The sequence below is a fragment of the Sebastes fasciatus genome, chromosome 1, assembly GCF_043250625.1.
Source record: "Sebastes fasciatus isolate fSebFas1 chromosome 1, fSebFas1.pri, whole genome shotgun sequence".
Classification (NCBI taxonomy): domain Eukaryota; kingdom Metazoa; phylum Chordata; class Actinopteri; order Perciformes; family Sebastidae; genus Sebastes; species Sebastes fasciatus.
This window is the reverse complement of record NC_133795.1, coordinates 17,041,511-17,068,645: the sequence shown is the minus strand read 5'-3', so window position 1 is coordinate 17,068,645 and position 27,135 is coordinate 17,041,511. Positions and strand designations below refer to the sequence as shown.

The following is a 27,135-nucleotide window of genomic DNA, read 5'->3' as shown; positions in this document are numbered from 1 at the left end:
AAAAAATATATATATAATAAAAAAAATAAAAGAGGGGGTAGAAAATAATTCAAGGAACAAAAGAGATGTGCATAGATAAATAAATAAATAATAATAAGACTGCACTCTGCCATAGTAGCTCTAGGGGTCATCATCATATATGTTCAGTTCTTCATAAGAGACTTTGCATGTTGTCTTTTCATTAGTCTTAAAGCACTGAGATGATTGTCCACAAGGCTTCTGGTGTAAAGATACCACAGTTAACACAGAGATTACAAAAATTACAATTTAGCTGTTTAAATATTATGAATCTACAATACATATAATTGAACTGTGTGCTTTTCAGTAATACTATAATGAAAGAAAAAGCAGAATAATTCCTGTTTTCTTTTTCCTCAGCACATAATAATAAGCTCATTGGAGACAAAACGTGTAATACCAGTCTACCTGCTTATTACTTTAAGCAAATATTTGTTTAACAGTTTATCTTATTTTCACTTTGAGTTTCAGCACTAGTCTTGTCCATTGTGAAATCACTATAAAATGAACAATTGAATGATTTTGAGATAGTAGGGTAGTGTGGGTATTGAAGCCCACGGAGTGAAAAAACCTTGGTGTGGGGGCATTTACCATGTTTTTTTAAACACTGCAGTTCATCCATGTATAGCATCACACAAATAGGCAAATGAATCAAACAGTCAAACAGAAACTGAGACACATAATGACAGACCACTGATATATTCAAGAGTTTTATTATTTGACGTCCCAATTTTCTTTGACAACATCATTGGCATCGCAGTGATTTTTTTTCTATAAGGAGGAGTAATACCAGGGCAAAAAGTTTGATCTTTTCTTTAAATGGAAGAGAGAACATCCATTTCAGTTGAATCCATCAGCCATTTTACCTTTACCATCTATACACCGTAATGCACAATCCGTTAAAAATATTAAGTACTTAGCCAACCTGAGCTACAAGCAGATAGAGAGAGAACAACAATAACAAAGACATGACAGAAGACAGGTGTATGCTGTGTTGGTGACACGTATTGTAATTCCATAGCGTTGAAAGATGTCTGATGAAGGACATAACATATACAGCAGTAACAGTAGCAGTACAAGTAATGTTACATAAAAGGCAAATATTAATATATCAAGAAATTAATCCATGTTTTACACTGTGACTGCATTATCAGCTTTTACTTAATGTCTACTTAGGAACATTTCATCTGCAGTGTGAGGCAGTTATAAACCCACTGACGCACAAACTTGAAGGGAAAAGTCAGTACAATCACCAAAAGTGTTCCAACAGATTCTCAGGGGACATAATTGACAGGGAAAACAAGTGAGGAGGTGTAATTTGAAGCTTACCAAAAGGCATGTGGTAGCAGACGTTGCCCAAAATCAGTCATCCCTCTATAATATTTAAAGGCAAAAAACATAAAAAGAAAGTGCAAAAAAACAAATATGTGTTTCAGATTGGCTTGAGAAATCAGCCAATTAAAATATATATATATATATATAGTTCAACTTGATTATTTTTTGACAGCTAGGCAATAGAAAGCTAAGAGAAAACAGAAAGAGAATAAGATACGTGGGATGCTGACATTAGCCAACATCATCTCACATTACAGAGCTTCAGCCAGTCCATCTAGAGGTCCCAATTGCACTCTTTGAACATGGCTCCATCTTGCCCCCTCGGTGTGAGAGTCGGGGGCCAAAGTCAGAACATCGGGTGGTCGGGGCAGGAGATCACTCACTACCGCGTCAGGGACTTTGAGGTCAGAAGGGGTGTCATTCCTCTCTCGTGTGATCTTTCAGCACTGGATTTGTCAGCGAGTGTACGCTAGTGTATTAATTTGTGTACTAAGTGAGGGGGGGGAGGTACTTCCATGTACTGCGTGAGGGGTTGTGTCGATGGAATGAAAAGTGGCGTGAAGGAGGAAGACCAGTAGGGAAGTCTTTTCCCTGGGGGGTGAGGTGCAGGTGATGTAACCGGTGACGGGGTGATTCAGAAAGCCAAGTGAGAAGATGGTCCAAGTTGTCCCTTAACAGCTGCAGCTTTCTGCTGAAGGTTTAGCTCCGTCATTCCTATTCAGTTTTATGGGCTCTGGGAATTCATTATACAACTCCACCTCTGTCTCCTGACAGGCAGAAAAAGAGAGAAAAATAATCAGTAAACTGACAAAGTAATAAAGACTGTAAAAGTGCATACTTTCATTTTTCATTTCAACTGTAACTCACTTGTTTGAGGGCGTTACGTGCAATTGTCTGGAATGCCTGTTCTACATTTATGGCTTCTTTGGCGCTGGTCTCAAAGTAGGGGATGTTGTTCTTACTCTGACACCAAGCCTGGGCCCTTTTGGTGGTTACCTGTGTGCATGAACAGGAAGCGATTCATCAATAAGGTGAGCTGGAATGTACAAGGATGGGTTCGTGGTTGTCTCCAAAAGAAAAATCATTATTAATAAAGTCAGTGTTTAATTGATCAGCTGTATGCCTCACTGTGTGGAAGTGACTGGGATTATTCTTTTATGTGTAATGTGTATCACGCTTGATTTAAATGTTGCTTTTCTAACTTTGTAAATCAAAATGTAACAAATAAATACATAGATATATATATTTACTGAATTGATATTTTAAAACAATAAATCGTGCACCGGCAACTTTGTAAAAAACCTTCAAAACTTAACAGGAATTACAATTCAAGTGTAAACCCTTTTTAATGCAGCAACAAATTAGTCCAGTATATAATGTATATATTATATACATATAGAACTGAACTGAATAGCATAGGCCCCATCGTCACTGATAGCCGATCCAGCTATCTGAGTCACTATTGGCCTGATATCCAATATCGGTACTTCCCTACATAAAAGCAAAATGCACCCCTCCCCAAAAAAGAATGAGCTGCACGAGGCTGCTTATGGTTCTCCAACCTTTTGATCTCTTTCCGTACCCTCTGCATGAACATTAACTTTAATATTAGAAACTGGAATGACAGAAGTTCAAAAAAGCTGACGAGAACAAATGGAAAATGTACCTTGCAGCAAGCACTGTGCAAAGGTCTTTGTTCTGTTAGGGCAGTGGTTCCCAAACCTTTTCTCCAGCCTTGACCTTTACTAACAGAAATTACTTTGCACAGGTAAAGTGACTCCTGTGTTTTTCACTAAGTGCTCTGCCATTCCTCATAGAGCAGTTTTAGCCTGTATGCGTGTGTGTTTATACCCTTGAACTCAGGCACTTGTGTGGATTATGACTGTGATGTCAATCTAAGTCTTTGAGGGCTCCGCCTCGCTCCTGAGCACACTGTTGTGCTCAGAAGCATTTCAACAGCACTCTCAGCTCAATACCCATTAATGTAGTTAAGTGTGAATGTCAGAAGAAAAAAACACAGCTGAAACATGTGTAGGTGTAGACAGCCTGTTAGGGTGGACATTGGAAATGGGTTTTAGAACTTTGAGGGATGACATTTGAATGCAGCATGGGTAGTTATCTAAGATTACATCATCATGGAGGCATTATCCAGCGATACTAACCTGTCTGTTCTCCAAGTCAATCTTGTTGCCTAGCACCACAAAGGGGAAGTTCTCAGGATCTCGAGGGCTGGCCTGGATCAGGAACTCATCCCTCCAGCTGTCGAGTGTCTTGAAGGTGTTGGGTGCGGTCACATCAAACACCAGCACGCAGCAGTCTGCTCCACGATAGAACGCAACACCCAAAGACTGGAACCTTTCCTGGCCAGCTGTGTCCCAGATCTAAACAACGACAAGGAGATGAAAAGTTAAGTAAATGGACAAGATTACAGAACAGAGGAGAAGCCTGCTGCAAATATTAACAACCATGGAGAAAATGCAAAACACTGATACCATGGTGTCTGGTAAAAGGAAATCAGTGTTGTGCATGGAACGTGCTCATGTTTCTGGTGAACAATGATCAGAATATATCCGTTTGCAACTAATGAGTGTTAACGTGAGCCTTGTTAGCTCCCGGGACAGTTATTGATGCTCACGTACTGTATGGCCGACATGCAGCCATGGCAGTGCAATCAAAGGAGCGGAGTCAGATATCAGTCACTCATTATTCCATCCTCGCCTCCAAAGTCAATTTGACAAGTGAGCAAGTGTTAGTTGCTAGCACGCGAGAGCGTCGAGCTCGTCACAATCCCGTGCTCACAAGACCGCATTTGTGCACACGGAGCAGAAATGCTCCTTCGCGAGGATGCTTTCCACTCGCATATATATATATATATATATATATATATATATATATATATATATATATATATATAAAATTCTAAATTGTGATCTATGAAAGTGAACTACTTCATTTTAATCTGTGTGCCGTTAGCTCTTGTGAAGTGTGAACTTGCACAACACTGAAGAAAGTTACAAATAAGTTTCATTCTCCAAGACGTTCCCTTCCCAGCTGTACTGTACCTGCATTGTAACGAGTCGGTCGTCCACCATCACCTCCTTGGTCAGGAAGTCTGCTCCTATTGTCGCTTTGTACTGGTTACTAAACTTCTTGTTCACATACTGGTTCATGAGGGAGGTCTTTCCAACACTGAGAGTAGAAGACAACAAACATCAGGATAACAGATACTGTAGATGTTAGACCAAGAGCAAAAATAAAAGTTGGTATTCATTGACTGGTAGCTTGTATGAAATATGCAGTCATTAGATTACCTATGTTTATTTAGAGCATGGGGGGATTTATGGATGTAATCAAGACCCCATTCACACTTTTTACCACTTTATGCATCTTGAGAGGATCGTTTAGTCGTCTCAAATAAGCAAAGTGTAAATGCAGCCAAAAGGCATTACAGACGGACTGAAATCTGACGTAGCCACCTACAGGGTCTTTACCCATGTGATAAAGGCAATGACATTGAAATTAACACACCCTTGGGGTCCAATATTGTGAGAAATAAGATACAGATACTGGTCACAGTTTGGGATCTTGCTCATTGTAGTTTCATAATATACTGCGGCTTAATGTTCCCTTTTCAATGCCTGAAAGGCTGCAGTTAAAGTGATGCAATTTTCTGACTTTTACCACAGTGAATGTTTCCACTCGCTTGGCCATCATTTTGGGTGATTTTTTAGCCATGAAGAAACATTACCAAGCCATTAGAATATGGTAAATAATTTAGGAACATGTAACAGACAAAACATTGTCATGTTGTCAGTAGAGGAAACAATTAAAAAATAGTAGATTTTTCCAATATCACACAGCTCTAGTATCCATTATCACAATGTTTATTAAACTTAAACCTTTTAAGAAAGGCTGTGAAACATCAAGTGCCCTTACAATAGTCTTTGCATAACAATGCAATTACTTTTCACACACAATCTCATGCAGTACTTAGCATGAAAGGTAATGACAGTGATTATGTCCCATAATTACACAGCTTTGTTGAATACAGTTCTGATGTCGGACTCTGGAGGACCGTTTTTGTGTCAAATTATTTATTTATTGAGTAAGTAGCCGTGTAATAAGCGGGATAATGTACAAATAGTGGGTCATTGTTGTGAAATAAAACCCCTCTGCTCGCTGTACATTATCCCTTACTTACTGTAGGTCTACAGGTAAAAAAAGAGTGGTTGAAAAACTGTAGGGCTGTTCTGCCTAGAGACAGCTTATGGCAGAATAATAACTCCTGCCAGCAAGGAAGTAACACCAATACAACCAGTCTTCTATGATTTCACTCAAAACCAAAATAGCATTTAGGTTTTTTCCCACCAAACTATTTTTAGAACAGACTTAACGGATAGTTTCATACTCTGAATTGCTGGTTTTGACATGTAGGAGAGAAATATCCTGTGTTTTGACTCACCCGGAATCTCCCAGGATGATGACTTTCAAGAGCACTTTCTTCCTGGACGTCATTTTTCCACAGCTGCAGAAAGAAAAACAACAAAACGTTAAGCATACAGACAGTACTCACCTCCTAACCTCGTCATGGCAAGTCACAACCTAATCACCAGTCTCCTATTGGTCAGGGACAATGTAATCAATACAAAGGTGAATCTGTTTCTATGCAGACAGGCCCTTTGGAAAACATTAGCCTACAAATTTGTGTGTAGAGTTTTCTGCCCCTGGACCAATCAGGTTAGAATACCATTCATTCCAGTCATGTGCTTTCTAAGCTGTTGGTCAAATCACGAGGAACACATCATTCTTTCTCTCTCATGCACGACAGGAAGTTACCTCCTTGACAACTGACTGCTTCTCTGTACTACTACTCCAAACCAAGGAGCTCATATGGCGGTTTTTGCTGATATGGCGGTCACTAAGCAGACAACCTACTACTACATGTATTTATCTAAGTACAGCATCAATCATCCTATATTCAGTTATCAGTCAGATACAATGTTGATGTAAAATGGCCATCATTTACAACAGCCTATTACAGAGCTGTGTTGAATACTCGATTCTGATTGGTCAATCATGGCGTTCTGCGGTCTGTAATTTCTCTATAACAGACCGCTGCTATGTATAATAGACCGTTGCTATGTATAGCAGACCGTTGCTATGTACAGCAGACCGTTGCTATGTACAGCAGACCGTTGCTATGTATAGCACACCGTTGCTATGTATAGCAGCATCGCCCTGTCGGGGATTCTTTCACAACAATGACCGGCTCGCTGTACATTATCCCTTACATATACAACATGAGCTAGGGGACACTGTACATATATATTTTTTATCTAAAACCCTAATGTCTAGGTCTTCATACATGACTTTCTGATGTTCCCAACAAAGCAACAATAAACTCTAATGATTAGGGTCAGTCAGAGATTCAGTATGTGACTTTTGGCAAGAACTGTAGTTCCCCATTAGGCAGTGGAATGCATCATTTCTTCCACATCTTGTCAAAATTAAGTCAGCAATATCTGAAATATTGCCCAACATATGACTGAGTGAGCAAATTAAGTATTATCCCGCCTGTAGCGGCTGTGATTCATTTAGAAAAGTTCTAAATTGCAGCTGGGAGATGATTCATTCAACCACGTTTCCACAAAAGTGAGGAAGTTAAACATGCAATTGTAGAAATACCAGAAAGTAGCAATATATATATATATATATCACTCCCTGATGTTTTGTGAAAATAAATTCAGCTGTACAGTCAAGCCTGATCATTGGTGTCTGAAATATGGAAACATGACGGAGGCTCATCTTTAGTCCCTCCTACTATTATTCATTCTGCCTTCTACCCATCTACAGTATAGAGAGCTACAGGAATGAGTCCTAAAACCCAGAAATTAGTTAGCTTTTTAGCACTTCAGGTACCCTCGTCTGGAAGTCAATGTATTTTTTAATGGGTTTTTAGTTGCCTAGAAATAAGGTCTGTGGTTAACACAAGATTAAGAGATTTTAACGTTTTGCTCTACGATATAAAATACATCAATAAATACCACACTCGTGAACTTTGAAGTCTTTATGTGTCTTAAAAAAGGCAGTTGCTAACATGTGGTTAAATGAAACTACTAAACGTCATCACATTTATGTTTATAGCCTAACGTTAGCTTTTTACTTTTGGTTATTGCATTCACACTTCAAAAATCATAAAAGTGGTGTTCATTTGTGAAGATTATATTGCTGAACAGAAGTATCATAAACGTGTGTTTGCCACAGAGTTTATTTTCTGCAATAATCCAAAACCCAATGGAAAAATCCCATTGGCTTTTTGTCGAGGGAACCAAGGCGATGCTAACTTCCTGGTTGGCCTACAAAAATAAGTCATTCCCCCTACTTTCAAAGACTTAATCATGGCAAACAAAATATAATGGCTTCACTTTTAATGGAGGAAACTCATATTACAAAATGAACTGTGTGGCAGTAAAATAAACAAAAACTAGAATTACCGCCCCGTGGTTGTATGCCTCCGCTAACCAGTTAAGTTGCAGTTTAAAGCCATTGTCTATCCAAAATGTCATCACGTCATCATTTTATCCTATTAGACATTTGTGTGAAATTGTCAATTAGCATATGAATTATATGAACCAAATCCTAATTGTTCATCCTTGAGTCCAAGTGCCAAATTTGTAGAAGTTCCCTCAAGGTGTTCCTGAGAAATCGGGTTCACGAGAATGGTACGGAGGGACAGACTACTTGAAAACACGTCTGACGTTGGGGCAGAGGCATAAAAAACAGCTATGTTCAAATCTTACGGGGCTATCTGTAAAAACCTTACAGACTAAACAGACCAAAATAAACCTTGATTTCATAAGAGGGTGCTTTATCTTTGTTCACACTTCTGTCTTATCTGTGCCAACTTGAGCATATTGCTACTGAAGAGAAGAAAAACTTAGAAAGTCTACTGTAGGTGTGCATCATAGACTGTATGCATATACTGTCGGTGAGAATGGCAGCTGTCTGATGTGAATATGTAGCCTATAATACAATGTTTCCTCATAACAGTGAAGATGATCTTAACTGTGAGTAAAGCTGATTCATCCAACTGTCCAACGGCCGGTTGGAAGGAGTTAATTGGGCCTCAGTCGCCCCTGTACACTGCACGGCAAACGGCCGACGAAGATGAAATTCAGTCCGACTCAAAAATGAGTTGTGCGGCTCAAAATTAGGGGGCCAGAAACGGGCTAAAATCGTACAGTGTATGCCCAGCACTAGGCCAAATTAATATGTGGGTAGGTATACAGTACATAGTATACAGAAATATATAGGCGGATTTATTTGTGAGTGTAATATTGTTTGCAATTAGTAAACAAAATTGCTTTAATGAACAATTCTGTCCCTTATGGGGGAAAACAAATGATAACTTTCTTCCTTTTTTGGCAGTGAAACATGATAACCTGTTAGACGGTTTAACAAAACATGACCACTTCCCATCAGCTCGTCACGTAAGTAAACATCATGTACAAAGCACAAAAGATGTTTTAGACATTCCAATCCATAAACTCAAACAGGTTTTTGGTATGACCCAAGCCCATAAATTGAATCCAAATTCTGAAACTAAGCCTATAAAACACAAACACTTCAGTTCCCGTCGGGTACTAGAAAGTACACTTGCATTCTTTCTGAGAGGAGCGAGTACAGCACTCCAGTGACTGCTATACTGTGAAGAACAGTATGTGAAGCACAGTATGGTAGTTACTGATTAGCTGACAGAAGCATGAACAACAGCACAGCACTGAAGTCTAGGCATGCTCAGACCACAGTTGCATGATTACAAAAGAAACTCAACTCAGGTCTTTAACAAACAGCAAAGCGTTAGTCACCGATTTCTGAGTGCTGACTATCATCTCTGACAGGAGGTTCAGAAATCAGCTGGATGTTATCCACCTTTAGTTATTCTGTCTCAAGAAATACATTAGTACACCAACATTAACAGGCAGATATCTACTATCAGAGCATTTTGTGACAAACTGAATGAATATCGATAAAGAAAAAAAACGGAAGTTATTTATACAATGAAGTTAAGGCGAAACTAGATAACCTAAGAAATCAATCTAATGTCATACTAGATTGTTGTGAATGATTTTAAACTTTTCAAACTTGCACTAAATTTTGGCAATGAAAAACTGTCATGGCCATTTTCAAAAGGGTCCCTTGACCTCTGACCTCAAGATATGTGAATGAAAATGGGTTCTGTGGGTACCCAAGAGTCTCCCCTTTACAGACATGCCCACTTTATGATAATCACATGCAGTTTGGGGCAAGTCGTAGTCAAGTCAGCACACTGACACACTGACATTGAGTTTGCCATGTTATGATTTGAGCATATTTTTTTTTAATGGTAAATGCAGTACCTGTGAGGGTTTCTGGACAATATTTGTCATTGTTTTGTGTTGTTAATTGATTTCCAATAATAAATATATACATACATTTGCATAAAGCAATCATATTTGCCCACTCCCATGTTGATAAGAGTATTAAATACTTGACAAATCTCCCTTTAAGGTACATTTTGAACAGATAAAATGTGTGATTCATTTGCAATTAATCACAATTAACTAGGGACAATCGTGATTATATATTTTAATCAATTAACAGTCCTAATATGAAATAATGTGTGTCTGGATGTATACGTTTGCCATTGTTCTGCTGTTAACAATAGCTTCAATAATTGTGCAAACATTTATTACATGATTTTGCATAAAAATATTGAAAAGGTCAGATAGTTTAGAGAAGTGTTGCAGAAAAAGTACATTTGATCCATCTCTTTCAGGTAGTATTTAATTTCCTGCCATTACTATTATGAGTTTGATGCACAACTTGCTCCGCCCGATCCCTAAAAATGACACAAATATAAATAATTGTGGCAACACATAAAGTTAAACAATCGTTTTATTCTTAGTTTGCCATCTCCAAACTGGCTATCAATTTGTGAAATTTGTTAGTATAATCCTGATAATTAAATTATTTTTTAAACCACGCTCTTTTAACTGTGATGTTTTATCCATCTATTGTTCGTGGTTAATCTCCTATGTATTTATATTATTTAAGGATCAAAAACGATGTCTGGGCAAATATCTGTATTTATACATTTGTAAAAAACAATATCACCAGTTTACAGAGCTAAAGTAAAAGTCAAAACTTATTTACCCCCTCTGCCCATAAATCACCGGCACAGGCAGCTGGAATTCACAGATCACCTCTGATATAGATTATGCATGCACACCCACAGACACAAACAAACTCTGGACTAAATATAGACGGCTTCAGATGTTTCTCAATGCTCAAACTCATCTCCACATGTCATAAAGTTAGGCTATCTTTATTTGTTATTTCCTGGTTAGCTACGTAACATGATTAGTTAGTGCCCATGTGATAAACAATATTTATAGAATGGAGAACAATAAACACATCATTCTAAAATAATGTGTGATTAAAGCACTATACTACAGCGTTGGTGGTACATAATATCATCTGTAGCAAAAGATTTCTTTAAAATAATGCTTTCAAAAGGAGCTGTTTCCCTACATTTACAACATTGTTGTAATTAAATTCAGGATTGTATCAAATGGAAAATAAATGTTTGGAAGAAAAAGACTGCTTTCCACATGAGCCTACAGACAAATCTAGACGTAAACACTAACGTACTCCGAACAGCGGAACAAACTGGAAGGTACACTGTGCAGCGTAAAATGAGACGCAGCTGTGTATGCTACAATGTTAACTGTGAAAAACAAGTTCAGGCATTTTAACCATGACAAGCTTGCATAATCACAGTTAGAGCTGATCCAAACTACCAAGCAGGTACTAAAGATTAAAACTCGAATATGGTTGCCAGTTGCAAACTAGTACAATTAATAAATTAATGAATATAGAGATATAGCCTATAGGTTTTTAGTCTCTATGGGTCAAAGTCCCCAAAAAAACAGGTAGCTACAATTTCCACAATGCAACTGCCTCCTAAATGCCCACACCCCCAGTTTGATACAGAGGTCTGTTAAAAATGTAGCTGAGATAATCGACGACATCATCAGGGTTATTTTTTGAGACTATATAATGTAGATGTTCAACTATAAACAAGTACTCCATACAGTGGAACAAACTGGAAGGTACACTGTGCAGCGTAAAATGAGACGCAGCTGTGTGTGCTACAATGTTAACTGTGTTATAAAAAAAGTCAGACATTTAAACCATGATGAGCCCACATAACCATAAGTTGTGCTGAACAATTATATATATAAATATATATTTAAAAAAAAAGTCAACTCATTGGATATGAGTATATCTCAAATTAAAGCTGATCCAAACTACCAGGCAGGTACTTTATAGAGTAAAACTTGAATATGGTTGCCAGTTGCCAACTACAATTTATAATTAAAACCAAATCACTGAGCAGTAACATGTCTCAGTCTTCATACTCTTATGTAATTAGTATGATTTTGAAAACCAATGGAGAAGGTCAGATAGTTTAGGGAAGTGTTGCCGAAAAAGTACATTTAATCCATCTCTTTCAGGTAGTATTTCATTTCCTGTCTTTAATATTATGAGTTTGATGCACAACTGCTCCGCCTGATCCCTAAAAATGACACAAATATAAATAATTGTGGCAACACATAAAGTTAAACAATTGTTTCATTCTTAGTTTGCCATCTTCAAACTTGCTATCAATTTGTTAGTATAATCCTGATAATCATTTTTTTTAAATTTTAAAGCCAGGCTCTTTTAATTGTGATGACAAAGTAAAGAAAAATAAAGTTAGATGACATTGTCAGACACCCTTTGAACTTGAAAACAATATGGATAGTAGTCAGGTTACACTTAATCTTGGCAAGCTTTTTTTGGCACAAGTAGGTCAATATAGGCGTTGTATAGCCATATGAGATTATTAAATTAAATAGCTTTAAACCAATTAAAAGGACGAGTACATGCGTGCCCTGTGAGTCACAACCGAAACAAAAACAGACAAACATGATAGAGTCCCGTCTACCTGGCAACACAACAAACAGTCACAGGATATGTCTCATCAAGACATGTTGTCCACCCTTATATGATGATTAATAAACAGAAAGAAGTGGTAGTTTTGAGGTGAAAGGTTGATCTGTTCTCTGTATAAGCCAAGTAAAAAGTGAAGTATTTAGAGAAAACAATACTCCTTCTGTCAACATTTGACAGGATATAGTTATATCATACAGCCTGTTGACAGAAGACATGTATAAACTCATGTTGTCCACCTTTATATGATGATTAATCACACAGAAAGAAGTGGTAATTTTGAGGTGAAAGGTTGACCCCTTCTTCTCTGTATCCACAAAGTAAAAAGTGAAGTATTTAGAGAAAACAAATACTCCTTGTCAATATTTGACAGGATTTTTCGACCTCTTATCCTCGGTTCTCCTCCCTGTGTGAGCCGACCCAGAGGAGCCAGAGGCCGGCCTTGTTTTTGTCAACCAAAGATTGCACCACCATTAGCTAGCTGTTATCGTTAACAGGACACTGACTTGATGAGTGAGCAAACATTAAATACATGTGAACAGACTTGTTGTCGTTTTTAAGAACTTACTTTCAACTTGTATCACACCGAAGAGTCGACTTGTTACCGGAGAAGCGAGCAGACTGAAGCTGACTGGCTGTTGTTGTCTCAGGACAGTCAGCGGTAGCGGCTAACTAGGCGTTACGGTCCGGTAGCTATGGCTACTAGCTCTACTCGGTAGCTAGAGCGATGATTTGGCAACGCCGCGGTTCAGATTCTTGGCAAAATGTGTCGTCCTTTTGCGTGAAAACTAACAAAAACCGTGTCTTAAATTGACAAGGCAGATTATCTACAAACTGGTGTGTAAATTTGGCACTTTGCTTAAAGAGCTGTCCTACCAGCGAGCTAACTATCTGTCTGTCTGCTGCTTCTCTCTTCTCCTTTCACTTCCTCCTCCAACAACAACGCAACCTGCGTCCTACGTCAGACGCAAGCTCACTGACGCAGCACACTTCTGTTTTTAATATTCATCATAAAGTTTTGCATTATTTCTGCAGAAATGATTTCAGTTTTGGGTCTTTGGTAGGTGGAGCAACAGTTGAAAACTGTTATATGTTAACACCCAACTTCAGTTTTCAGGGATTTTTTCATCAATAACATTTACATATAGCCTTTACATTTTAATAGTCCTGTATCACAGCAGTTACCCTGCACTATATTCATTTTTAACAGTCTCTTCTGCGCTATATTCATTTTTAACAGTCTCTTCTGCGCTATATTCATTTTTAACAGTCTCTTCTGCACTATATTCACTTTTTTAATAGTCGTGTATCACAGTTGTTACCCTGCACTATATTCACTTTTAAAAGTTTTTCTTCATCTCCTTGTATTTTTATATCTGGTATATTTTTTTGTACTTTGTACTTTGCACTACTAACTTTTTTACTGCCTTTTTACTAACATGTTTTGCACTTTGGAACTGTGATGCTGGAAACTTGAATTTCCCTCGGGATCAATAAAGTTACTATCTATCTATCTATCTAATACATAGTTAAAGTAGAATTCACGTTAAGATATATAAGCCTACAGCATATCATGTTATATAATCATCATTGCTGTCAATCGATTAAAATATTTTATCGCGATTAATCGCATGATTGTCCATAGTTAATTGCGAGCGTTATTTAGCCTCCTTCGCGACAGGCTAATGTGACATGGTTAGTACCAATGGATTTCTTAGGTTTTCTAGTTTCATATGATGCCAGCATGTTCTAACTTTAAAATTGAGGCCGCTACAACCTAAAAATTGCAAGTTGTGTTAATGTATTAAAGAAATAAGTAGCGTTAAAACGAATTTGCGTAACGCGTTAATATTTGACAGTCTTAATAATCATATCATGATTGGTATAGAGGTTCAGTTTTATTAGGTCCCACCACTTGTGGATGTAAAAGTAGTATTTTTGCAGCAATTTAAGATTGGGGACTCACAAAAACAGATTAAAATAAAAGATAGGTCGAAACCGAAGCAGCAGAGGCTGAGATATACAAGTTTTTAGTCTCTGTGGGTCAAACTCCCAAAACACGGGTAGCCACAATTTCCACAATGCAACTGCTAAATGCCCACTTTTTTCAAACCCCACACCCCCAGTTTGAAACACAGGCCTGTTAAAAATGTGTGTGCCTTGAGCCCAAGTTGAGATGACCCTGATGACATCATCAGGGTCATTTTCTGAGACTTTGGCTGAGTAGTAGGCTAATCCATATGACCACGAAACCCCTTTAAAAGCTGAGGTTGAAAGTTCACTCTCAACCTTGGAAAACAGCAGCAGAGAAAACAGTCTCAAGGTCCATTTAGTAGTCCTTCTGGAGCTTACGATCATATCCCATGATCTTAATCACCAAATATGCGTGTGCATACAGCTTCACACTAAAGAGGGGGCCCTCTTCTTTTAATACCTCTCCCCACCAGTGATGCTTTTTCATCTTTATACGATCAACAGAACACGTCAAAGATGTGAAGGTTCAGGTACATTGCAGTGCATCATATGGCCAAAAGGGAGAACTGTGATGCTCCACCACTAGAGGACAGCGTCAACCCACTTTGAATGAATGAACCAAGTGAACTGGTGGTTCCAGACATCAGCCCACATTTATGTTTTGGACCTCTGTAGAGTGATGCAGCACTCTGTGGTGTCGACAATGTGCTGAGAAAGTGTTACTGTGAAGTCAAAGATAGGTGAGTGAGCTGCTGCTGTGATACATGAAAGACTGTCCTTGTCCTTTAAACACAAAAACAAAGTGTTGCAGAAACATGTAAAGACGGGAATGCAGGTCAGTCTTTACATCCCATCTGCAGACTGTTAGTCCATCATCTTGATTAATGCAAATTAATCACACAGTTTTTATCTGTTCAAAATGTACCTTAAAGGGAGTTTTATCAAGTATTTAATACTCTTCAACATAAGAGTAGGCAAATATGCTTGCTTTATGCAAATGTATGTGTATATTTATTATTGGAAATCAATTAACAATTGAAAACATTGACAAATATTGTCCAGAAACCCTCACAGGTACTGCATTTAGCATAAAAAGATATGCTCATATCATAATATGACAAACTCAAGCCCAACAGGCAACAACAGCTGTCAGTGTGTCAGTGTGCTGACTTGACTATGACTTGCCTCAAACTGCATGTGATTATCATAAAGTGGGCATGTCTGTAAAGGGGAGACTCCTGTGTACCCATAGAACCCATTTCTAGGTCAAGGGACCCCTTTGAAAATGGCCATGACAATTTTTCCTCACCAAAATTTAGCATGAGTTTGGAGTTATTTAACCTCCTTCGCGTCAAGCTAGTATGACATGGTTGGTACCGATGGATTCACTATAACCTCCAAAAGATTGAATATCGGTCGGGCCCGATGGCGGCCCGTCAGATTTTTAAGAGGTTAATTGAAAATCATAAGTTGTGTTAATGCGTTAATGAAATTAGTGGCATCAAAACTAATTTGCCTTAACTTTGACAGCCCTATTAGAAAAATAAAATTTGGATCTTGACTCTCTTTTGAGTCTTCTCTAACATCTTTATTTAAACTCACAGACTCCGCTGCCATTGGCTCATCAGAACAACAATTTCACATTATGAGTTTTTTTTTTCCTCATCAAACCTAACAGAGATCTCATCTTGATTTCGTCCTGCTCTATGTTCATGTGTAAGTGTGTCTACATGCGTGTGTTTGTGCTCCTTGTTAGTGGGAGTGTGCCTGATGACTGGTGTTTATAGAGGAATTCCTGCCTTCTCGCTCCTATTGAATGTAGAGTCTTTATGGCCTCTTTGGAACTCCGTTTGTAAACACAAATACTGCGACACAAAAGGACGTGAGTGAGAAAATGGTGCACAGGAGGAAAGGAGCCACATACTTTAAGCATCTGCTGCATTTTTTATCTCTACAAACATTGCAGCGTATGCACGTCGATGGGTAAGGGTAAGAAGAGGTAAAAGCCTGTTCAGAATGGGGTTCTCCAGAGGAATAAAGAGTTATTCTTGCATGAACATACAGCGTGTGAGACAGGTATAATCACAGAGGCAGGTGAGGAGCTCAATCATAGCATTAATAAAGGTCTATTAATCTGTGAAAGACTGGCTTATATTTGCGTAATGTTACACTATGTGTGTGTGTAAACATGTACCTCTGTGTGTGGCTGTGTGGGAGTCTAAGAGAGGGAGCATGAGATGAGTTAAGGAGATGGACAGATTGTGTGTGTGTGTGTGTGTGTGTGTGTGTGTGTGTGTGTGTGTGTGTGTGTGTGTGTGTGTGTGTGTGTGTGTGTGTGTGTGTGCGTGCATCAGGGGGTGGGTGCATTAGTCCGTGTCAGACAGCAAAGAGTGCCGCAGTTATCTAGGAATCTGAGCCAAAGCAACCTCACTAACAGACAGAGAGCAGGAGGAAGAGGAGGACCGGGAGTGAGATGAACTGAGGCAAAAAGAAGAAGAAGAAGAAGAAGAAGAAGAAGAGGATGAATGAAGCACAAAAAGTAGAAAGCAAGACAGACAAGGACAACAATAGAAATATCTAAACAAATTCCACCTGAGGAGGCAGTTGTTGAGATATAACGGAAAGTGAAAGTTTTCTGAGAATTATCAACAACAAAAGGGAAAGCAACTTACAGCTCAGAGAAAAGGCTTTCCTCCTGGAGGAGAAGGTGGACCACCTGAGTTTAAGACAAAGGTCAGCCTGCATTTCTGCATTTTCCCATGATTCCACTCGGCCCTCTCAGTTTGCTTCCTCTGCTGTCGCTGTATGTGGGAGTGCTGCTGTCCTCGGATGCGTCTCCGGCCTGCACGCAGCCTCCCTGCAGGGACAGTCTGGTGGCTGCGCCCATCCAGCCCGGGACGGGAGCAGGAGTCGGTACCGGGGCCTGTGAGGATCAAACTGGGACAGCAGCCTGCAGGATGGGGCTTTCACTTCCAGCCATCTCAGATGTTCCTCGGAGGGTGGAGAACAGGCACGATGTCCCCCAGGTTCAGCCTAAGGTGAGTGACATCGCTTATAGTCGTAGTCCCAATGAGACTTATTCTTTAAAATGTTATTCTAAGAGAAGCCAGATAATGCAACATTTAATCTCTGCCATGTAACAGTGAGATGATTCAGAAACATTGATGGACGGGTTGAAGCAGAGCCGACCCCCTGAGACTGCAGACTGAGCAGTGTACTATCAGGAACAGGTCAACAGGTCCTTTCTCACGGGACAGTCGGCGCACTAAACTTGGCACCACCTAACAGCCATGAGGCAATGACAGTCAGCAATCAAAGAAGGGATAAAATTAGATCTGCTTTAAAAATGTCCTCATCATACGGTTGTGCTGAGCTCATGCAGCAACAGGTGTGTGTGAGGGACGTGACTACAATGACTGATGTAAATGTAAGAGACAGATTGATGGAAAACATGCCACTGAGCTGTGAGTTTTGAGTGTGGATTAGCCGTTCAGATGTCATCTTCCAAACTTAAGGATGTATGATTTTCTGTATTTAAAAACAGCATTATTATTTTACTCAACACTTATGGATATGAAGTTTCCTTGGCGAATATTGTGTGTAACAATGTCGTATCAAGAAGTACCTGCGAGCGCTGTCTTTGCAGACTGGAGGTGTCAAAGAGCGTCTCGTTCAGCTGCAGCGCTGCATGCGCTCTCTCCAGGAAACAGGGGGCCCCTGGAGCCACGGGAGCCAGGAGAACAGCTCTCTAGGGGCCATCCTGGCACTGATGGCAGCTGTGCTGACAGAGTGTGACCTCCACTGTCATAGCCAGGCCCTTGGGGCGATGGCCAAACGACTGGGTGAGTAGTACACATTTATATCCCCTCCCCACCTCTGCAACACACACATAGAAATGCCAGTGCAGTCACTCCCCCACACATAGTAAACAGAACCTCAATGAGGCCTGCTAAGTGTCGGTCATAGGTGAGTGCATAGGAATTTTACTGCACTGAGAAGGATGAGAAAAACTCTATGTACATCCACACACGGACACACGTACTGTATGGCTCACGTTGTGGAGAAGATTTAAAGCGTCGTCATACAAACTGGAACCCCTCTGTGTAGTATACAAAGGCAAAGCTTCTATTTTCAACCCCGGTTTCTCTCTGATAACCTAATCTTTCTCTGGGTTGACAGAGAGTGCAGCTGTAGGAAGAGAGGGGGAGAGAGACCTGCTGCTTTTCCTGAAGAGCATCACACAATATCCACCCACAGGTAAGGGCATCAGGAGTGATCATATCATACGATTGTTGCTTAAATAAGTTGAATAAAAATATACTGTGTGTGGTTCTCAGCTGCCCCCTTGGAAAGGTTACATCCTCAGGACTGTGCAGAGATTTACAAGCTCGGGATCAAAGAGAATGGAATCTACACCATCCAGCCTGACCTGCACCGGCCGGCATTGGAGGTATTTCAGATTCACCACACTCATAAACCAGGCAGACGGACCCCCACCCTATTCCTCTTCTTTTAGAGATGTGTATGCTATCTGTGGAAAATCTAGGCTTTATAATATCAAAGTCTTTGTTTTGACTCAGGCTAAATGTGACATGGAGACGGCGGGTGGTGGGTGGACGGTGATCCAGAATCGGCGGGACGGCTCGTTGGACTTCAACAGGACATGGCAGGAATACCGGGAGGGCTTTGGCGGTCCGCAGGGAGAACACTGGCTGGGGAACGCAGCGCTGCACGCCCTCACTTCCATGGGCCAACATCAACTTCGCATTGAGCTGGAGGATTGGCACCATCAGAAACGCCAGGCTACCTACAACCACTTCAAAGTGGCTTCAGAGGCACAGAGGTGAAACACTTTCTGCAACAGCTAGATGGGTGGAATTAATGATCTTAAAGCCACTGAAAATAGGCAAAAATCAAAGTTTAGAAAGAAATGTCTTGGTTATCATTTATAAAGATTTGAACACTCAGAATCTGCCTTATTGCATCTGTGTGGTTGTAGTTTAATCGGGTTTGTGTTGATTCAAATGTTGCTAAAATCTGATTGGTGCATGGAAGTTAGTGACATCACAAATCTGGGTTGTGGTATTAGCAGTAGGGTCAGTGCATGCCAGGTTGTGTTTGTGTTTAAAGGTGCTCTATACAATATTCAGAGCATTAATACAGCAGCAAACAACTATCTGCTATGTAGAGATATAGAGGAGTAATGTCTACCTGAGCAGAGAAAGAAGTTGCTCAACTCAGAACCGGCCGTGTGTGCTTTTAGTGCATGTTCGTGCGTGTGAGCATGCCCCACTGGCTAGCTCGTGGCCGCTGCTCTGCACTGCTCTCATACGGCGGTTACAGCTGATAACGCCGTCCAAACCGACGGCGCGTCACGGAAGCGTTTACACTGTTAGCTCTGTCAGCAGTGTTGCCTTTTTTTTTCACTGTTCGCACCTCTAGCTATGAGATGCTGGCTCAGCTGTAGCCATGTTGAGAGCCGAGCGGAGGCAATAGATATGCTCCCAATCTCGCATTTAGCACGTTTAATGTGTATCCACTTGGTTTTCTCAGTACACACATAAAGACTTGTGCTGTGTCTGAATTCGGATACTTCCGTTAGTACACTTCCATGTACTTGCGTATTCCGTTTCATGCATGTTGGAAAATATGCCACCATCATCTCTCCTTCCGCTACGTATAACCAAGACGGCGATCACTGATCACCCCATTGAGGGGGAGAAGTGTCCAGCGTTCTACACTCCTTTTTTGACCACTTATCCAACTTTTACAATACATGTCAGTGTGAACGAACTTATGTACTCAAAATAGCAAGTGTCAGTACGGAAGTACGCAAGTTGAGACACAGCGTTGAATTTCACGCACAACCCTCACAAATGTGTCATATGTTGTTTCTCTGTCTTCCAGGTATCGTCTAACAGCGCGGGAGTACTCTGGCGATGCAGGCAACGCACTGAGCTACAGCAAACGTTACAACCACGACGGCAGATCCTTCAGCACGGCTGACCGAGACCACGACCGTTACGCGGGTGGAAACTGTGGTCAGTACTACGGTGCAGGCTGGTGGTTCGATGCCTGCCTGGCAGCTAACCTGAATGGACGGTATTACCGTGGGCGCTACAGCGGGGTGACCAACGGGATCTACTGGGGGGCGTGGTACATCCTGACAGACGGACGAACTGGAGAACGCTACTCCTTCAAGAGGGTGGAGATGAAGACGAGACCCAAGAACTTTGTTGGAACATCCTAAATAATGGTGACAATTCTCACAGATGATCATGTCAACCACAGTTATATTTTTAGTCACTGTGAAGGACAGCACTCTACTTAGAGCAGCTTTCATGTTCCTTATCAGTTACATGCAGCGGGCAGCTAATAAATTAAAGAAAAACATATAATGTCTAAACATTCACTAGCAGACTGTTTGAAGCTACACTCCACATTACACTCTTTTGTTTATTAAAGGGCTTCTCTCTTACAAAACCATACTCATGGCGTTACTCTATTGCGGTGATACAAAGAAATAGAAAGTGAAAAAACTGCAATTCATTTCCAGAATCTTTTGTTGTACATTAAGAATAAAATTCTGTGGTACTTTAATTAATCGCTAGGATGCCTGGTGAGACATGTGTCTACATGCAATCATTGTTTACACGTAAAAGGTGATTGTATTGTGATGCCAAACATTGACATACAACAAGTTAAGATGAAACTGTTCATAAAAGTGATCCTACAAGAATACAAGATTAAAGGTGCTAAATTTGATATCCAGAGATTATTTGCTATGTAAAGATATAGAAGAGTAATGTCTACCTGAGCAGAGAATGAAGTCGCTCTCCCTCTGTGTGTGTTATAATCTGAGTTTCTCCTCGTTTTGTTGACATAGCCAGGCCTGCCGTGCATGCTTTTAGTGCATGTGAGCGTGCCCCACTGGCTAGCTCACGGCCGCCGCTTTGCACTGCTCTGATACGGAGGTTACAGCTGATAGCGCCATCCTGACCGCACTTTCGCTATTGGTTGCACTGTTTATTGTTGTTAGCACTGTTAGCTGCGAGCTGCGACTCACAGTCGCCATGCTGAGAGCTGTTGAGAGGTGATAGAAATGTTCCTAATGTGTGTTTTAAGGCCCTGACACACCAAGCCGACAGTCTGCCGTTGGACTGTTTGGGGCCGTCGGTGAGCTTCCATCAGCCTAGTTTTTTGCAGTGTGTCCCGCACTGACGGCTCTAGTCTGTCCGTGTTGGAGGTTTTTTGGCTGATTCTGATTGTTGAATCGGAGACGATGCCCGTCGGTGAGAGAAATCCCTCTGATTGGCTGTTCAGCTAAAACAAATCAGTGCATGAGCGAAACAAATGTGATGAAAGCAAGTCAACGAGTAAAGTCAAGAGGAAAAACACAGAGGGCTCTTGTAATTTAAAGAGAGTTATTTCCTCTCACGCAGGAGAACGTACGTGCTAACTTGCCGTAGGCTGTAGTCTTTGCGGTGTCTTCGAGTGCAACTTGGCGGCCAAAATAAAGGTGATGTGAGGCGATGCAACAGGCGGTCTTCATCGCCGCTAGTTCTTTGATGTCGGGTTGGTGTGTCTGGGGCTTTAGATTTGATGATGCCATGATAGAAAATGTCTAACTCTCTGAGGTTAAAAGGTCATTGTGACCCTGCAGGGGGCTCTAACAGCTGGGTGATACACAGCTCCGCAAATTCAAACTTCATGCGCCAGTGAGCTGTCTCCTCACAGGCCCCTGTGTTCTGCCTCCAACTATATTAATACAGAGCCAAACCCAAAGCTCACGGTTTGACACTAAACAGAGAGAAGCCCAGTTTTGGAGAAGCCATTTTTCTCACCATACCTTGCTCATACTTTCCCAGGTCTAAGCCTGATACACTTATGCTGACCGTTAGGAGCTTTACCCTAAACCGCCCACCACTATCGAGTCAAACACACACTCGGCCTCACCTGCCTTTTGGAGTTGGCGTCAGGCGGGCGCCTCGCTCACTGGCTGTGCTTCCCAAAGGCTTTTCTGGGAGTTTAGGGTCGGTGTGTGTGCGCTGACTTTGGCCGTGCACGTGTGATGCTTGTGTCTGTGTGTGTGGACGTGGTGTGGGGACGGTTGGTCAGCGAGTGTGTGTGTGTGTGTGTGTGTGTGTCTCAAAGTGTGTGCGTAGATGGCTGCACTTATTTTAGCAGCGTTCACGATGAGCTGTCAGTCTCTCCGACAAGCAGGGTGTCTAATATTAACCAGCGAGGGGGCTCAGCAGGCTCTGATCTAAACACACAGACTCACTGCGGGCAGACTCCAGACCAGCCATGGTATTTCACATACACTACTTATACACACACTGGGACATCCAGTGCACACACACACACACACACACACACACACAGAGAAACACACACACAGGAGACTCAGTAGTTCTCTCAGCCGATAAGGAGGTGCATGATGTGCTTGACTTCATTAAAACAAGTGCATATTAGAAATAAAAAGGCTTCCATTGAAGACGGTTTGATCATGCCGCCCTAATTATTGTTATGCAGCCACAAGCTCCTTTTCCCCTTTTCTCTGTCTTACACACACACATGCAAACACACACACTGCAGACAGTTAATCATAAGTAATCAAGACTAATCACCCATATAAGCCATTATACATATCAGCTTTCTCATTTGATTTTGCCTGTGTGTGTGCGTGCGTGTGTGTGTGTGTGTGTGTGTGTGTGTGTGTGTGTGTGTGTGTGTGTATTACTGGAGAAAATAAAGGTTGAAAGGTGAAAGGCTCCATGTTGTGCCCCCTGGTGGCTCCTGATCATACTGGAGAGTCAGAGAAAAGCTTTATTTTAGCTGAAGATTCCTGGTAACATTTGGTTAATTTAGAGTGAACACATTGTCCTGTTGGTCTAAATACATTTTCTGTCTTTGAGAAATACTCATCATGATGAATCTCTCAAATGCCGCTTGATACGTAATAAAAGATAATTCAGGTGCTGATTTGAAAATAAATCACTTGTACCCCCTCTCTGTGTCATTTTCTACTCATCTTCACCTTTCTTTCTTTCATTTTATCCCTCATTCTCAATTCATCCCCCAAAAATAAATAAATGTAATTCTTCATACTCTGAGCTGCAAGCGCTTTTTATATCAATGTGTCCTCTTCTTTACTCCTCTCTGCATCCATCACCATCAGTCTTGTTGACAAGGGAGGAACAGAGGCCCAGGGTTGTGTCACCACAGTATCCTGGCACAGTGTCTGGAGTGGGGTGATAGTGGTGCTGCTGCAGGGTGTGAGGGGTACCGGCAGGCTCTGCTGCCCCAGGGCCGGAAGCCCAGCCTGGGCAGCGGTTAGCCAGCACATCCCTCTGAGAAACACCGCACTCCTCTGAGGGAAGTTCCCCTGTGACCTGTGTCACTCATTATTGTGTGCCACACAAAGACATTACATTAAAAACAGATGTCTAACTCATCTTTATACCACTTTGTTGGCTCTTATAGAGTACGCTGAGAACACATTCACAAGATGTCGTTTGATGCACAAGCTGATTTGAATACTCATGATGGTCACAGAAACGTAAGAGATAATATGAACAAAAGCCAAATGGCCTCTGCAAAACATTTAGTTTTAGTTTCTTAATCACATCATGTATTTATCCAGGCAAAATCCATCCATCAATCCATCCAACTTTAATGACGATCAGCTTTACAGATCATCCAGTAATCTGCCTCAATAGTGACAATATCACGTGTGATGGCTGTAGAGTGACCAGATCCCAACAAACCAAATGTGTGACAAAGAGCATGTTTGCGTGGGACAATGTGGGACACGTTACCAAGGTTGAGAGTTAGTCTATAATTTTGATATAATGTCTATCTTAATTTAAATAATAAACATTTCTATTCTGCCCCTTATCTTGTAACATCTCTATGCTTTGCCCGAATGCATCCATAGATCAGTACATCTCTTTTTGAGTTGCACATGAACTGTGTCGCTTCATGTCGTATTCCCCCCTGTGTGAAATTAAAAAATAACTGGCAAATTTCACAAAAAAACGCTGAGCATCGCCTTCCACCAGCTTATACATTCTTATAAGTAGTTTCACAGTCTTTGTTGTAGCTGCTCTTCCTTTTCTTTGTGGTAGTTTCCATCATATTCCGCCTAAATCTGCATGACTTGTGACTTTACGGTGACTCACAATTTTCTCCGTTGGACATAGAATAGCAAAGACGGTGAAAGGTAAACCTACACTTGACCCACGTGTGCCCAGTTTGACAGCAAACACAGCCCCGTGATGACAGCCATCCCTCTCTTTCTTCACAGCCATTGGATAAAAGCCAGATTTTAAAGAAGCGTCTGTCCTGCAGTGGTTTGACTTTTGAAAACACGAGCCAATGAAAATGTGGAACAAAGTCTCAATATGTGGGACGTGGGAAAAGGGATAAAAATGCTGTGCTGTCCCTCGTAAAGTGGGACACCCGGTCACCCCAGAAGGCAGAGTCTGACTTCAGTTTACACTTTGCAATTTCACTTTCGTAAAAATGTAAGTTCCAGTTCTTCCTCAGATTTAGTTCAGTTACAGAGAGGACCAAAAATATGGTGAGGTTTTTCATATAGAGCAAGAATACATCCAGCTTTCACAGATAAACAGTTTGAAGCCCATCAGCTCTCATCTTGGCTACTTTTAGAGACAGTATAAGAGAGCCAGTCTGTCTGTTTAACACCAGGTGGCAATGTTGCTCAGCAAAGAGGAGATCTGGGGAATGATTTTTCCCTCCGTCTCTCTGGCACTTTCACATGAGAAACTGCAACTCCATCACGAACACAAAGAGGCAGAAACATTACGACTATAGAAACTGCAGAACAATAGATATTGTGCTCTATATATAAATAAACAGTCGAAAACAATAACTGAGTCATGTTTATGTGAAAACTGCTGGGCGAGAAAGTAAATGATGTCATATGTATGTGTATTTAAAAGCTATGTAATTCAGTACAATGTGATTTCTTTTAGTGGTTTTGATGCTTCAGGGTGATGAGTGTAGCAGAACCACTGCAAAAACAAGACAGTTTTGACTTATAAAATGTTAAAATACAGTTTCTGTTGGGGTTTGAGGGTCAACTCGAACCCAAAAAAAACTCTTTGTAGTGCTTCTTTTCAACACTAGGGCGCCATAAATGAGGTTGGAGGTCAAAGGACAAAAAACACACTACAATGTGAAGAGTTTGAGAAATTTAAAGACTTTTTTATAACTTCACAACAACAGTTTTAGTGATGGATATCTAGAGTATTCACTATACAGCTTCAACATCAGTGTGTCTACAGTAGAAAAGGAATCAATGATGTGAAGGCGTGAAAGAGGCGGGAGGAAGTGAAGAGCTTTGCGGCCTGCAGTGGAAGGAACTTTTCATTCTTTAATCTGCTCTCATGGTGATAAGGGTTTGCATGTGGGCTGATGAGGATGAGGAGGGGAAGACGGCTAAGGGGGGAGGAAGCAGGAGCGGGTGAGGTTTCAAAGGTGTGAGAGTTTAACAGGCCGTTGGAGGCTCCCCCTCCCTGACCACAGGACCACCGAGAGACAGTATGTGTGCCTGCTTTTAATACTGGTCCTGCAGAAAACCAGAGCAAAGCAGCGTTCCGTTTGAAACCGGAATTCACTAGAACAAGTGTATCCTGATGTGGTGAGGAGCTGGGGTGAGGAGGGGAGAGGAGGGAGGGGAGGACACAGAGAGCGCCATGTGGCAGGCCTCACTCCCATCTCTTGTCATTTCTAGATTTGCACAAGAAAGTGAAAAAAAAATTCAGGGCGGTGAAGAGACACTAGAGGCTGTGTTGTGTTGTGTGTGAAGTTTTGTAACATTTTAATGAACTAAAATATTTATGTAATTCACACTCAGCATAATGCAGCATCTACTTGTTGTCTGCTTGATGCTACAGTAATCTACTCATTTCTCCCAAGTGGTTGTAAACGGCGGTTGTCAGACACTCTTTATTCTACCTGGCTTGTCCCACAGCTTTAGCTGTACACACTGAAGCCTTAAAATGTTGTTAAGGTTTGAAAAGTCAAGATAACAAAGTTTTAAACTAGGGCTGTCCAAGTTAACACGATAATAACGTGTTAATCATTTTAACGCCACTAATTTCTTTAATGCATTAACGCAATCATCTTTCAGTGGTTGTAGCTCTCTTAAAGCTAGAGAGAAGATACTGACATCATATGAACCTAGAAAACCTAAGGAATCCATCGGTACCAACCGTGTCGGGAAGGAGGTTAAATAACGCTCCAAACTTGCGCTACATTTTGGCGAGGAAAAACAGTCATGGCCATTTTCAAAGGGGTCCCTTGACCTCTGACCTCAAGATATGTGAATGAAAATGGGTTCTATGGGTACCCACGAGTCTCCCCTTTACAGACATGCCCACTTTATCATAATCACATTCAGTTTGGGGCAAGTCATAGTCAAGCCAGCACACTGACACACTGACAGCTGTTGTTGCCTGTTGGGCTTGAGTTTGCCATGTTATGATTTGAGCATATTGTTAATGCTAAATGCAGTACCTGTGAGGGTTTCTGGACAATATTTGTCATTGTTTTGTGTTGGTAATTGATTTCCAATAATAAATATATACCTTGCATAAAGCAGCATATTTGTCCACCCCCATGTTGATTAGAATATTAAATACTTGACAAATCTCCTTTTAAGGTACATTTTGAACAGATAAAAAATGCGTGATTAATTTGCGATTAATCGTGATTAACTATGGACAAACATGCGATTAATTG

At 40.8% G+C, this 27,135-nt stretch overlaps 2 protein-coding genes across 2 annotated transcripts; one reads left to right on the top strand and one right to left on the bottom strand.

Moving 5' to 3' along the window:
* Positions 1 to 715: 715 nt before the first annotated feature.
* On the bottom strand, positions 716 to 13,347 carry LOC141766910 (ras-related protein rab7-like). Its single transcript, XM_074634100.1, has 6 exons — positions 12,959 to 13,347; positions 5,816 to 5,878; positions 4,416 to 4,542; positions 3,516 to 3,734; positions 2,221 to 2,349; positions 716 to 2,120 (listed from the first exon to the last, which is right to left on the bottom strand). Exons 2-6 carry the CDS (start codon positions 5,866 to 5,868, stop codon positions 2,025 to 2,027), a joined length of 624 nt encoding a protein of 207 aa, XP_074490201.1. The 5' UTR covers positions 5,869 to 5,878; positions 12,959 to 13,347; the 3' UTR covers positions 716 to 2,024.
* Positions 13,348 to 15,677: 2,330 nt separating this feature from the next.
* LOC141777251 (fibroleukin) lies at positions 15,678 to 21,361 on the top strand. Its single transcript, XM_074651338.1, has 6 exons — positions 15,678 to 17,402; positions 18,011 to 18,206; positions 18,544 to 18,621; positions 18,702 to 18,814; positions 18,945 to 19,207; positions 20,272 to 21,361. The coding sequence occupies exons 1-6, from the start codon at positions 17,124 to 17,126 to the stop codon at positions 20,612 to 20,614; spliced, it is 1,272 nt and encodes a 423-aa protein (XP_074507439.1). The 5' UTR covers positions 15,678 to 17,123; the 3' UTR covers positions 20,615 to 21,361.
* Positions 21,362 to 27,135: the final 5,774 nt, after the last annotated feature.

Coding starts and splice junctions, on each gene's coding strand:
- LOC141777251 (XM_074651338.1), top strand. CDS start 17,124: ATGATTCCACTCGGCCCTCTCAGTTTGCTTCCTCTGCTGTCGCTGTAT. Junction 18,622..18,701: donor CACACAATATCCACCCACAG/GTAAGGGCATCA, acceptor TGTGGTTCTCAG/CTGCCCCCTTGGAAAGGTTA. Junction 18,815..18,944: donor TGCACCGGCCGGCATTGGAG/GTATTTCAGATT, acceptor GTTTTGACTCAG/GCTAAATGTGACATGGAGAC.
- LOC141766910 (XM_074634100.1), bottom strand. CDS start 5,868: ATGACGTCCAGGAAGAAAGTGCTCTTGAAAGTCATCATCCTGGGAGAT. Junction 4,543..5,815: donor ATCATCCTGGGAGATTCCGG/GTGAGTCAAAAC, acceptor TTCTACTCTCAG/TGTTGGAAAGACCTCCCTCA. Junction 3,735..4,415: donor ACCGACTCGTTACAATGCAG/GTACAGTACAGC, acceptor GTCGTTGTTTAG/ATCTGGGACACAGCTGGCCA.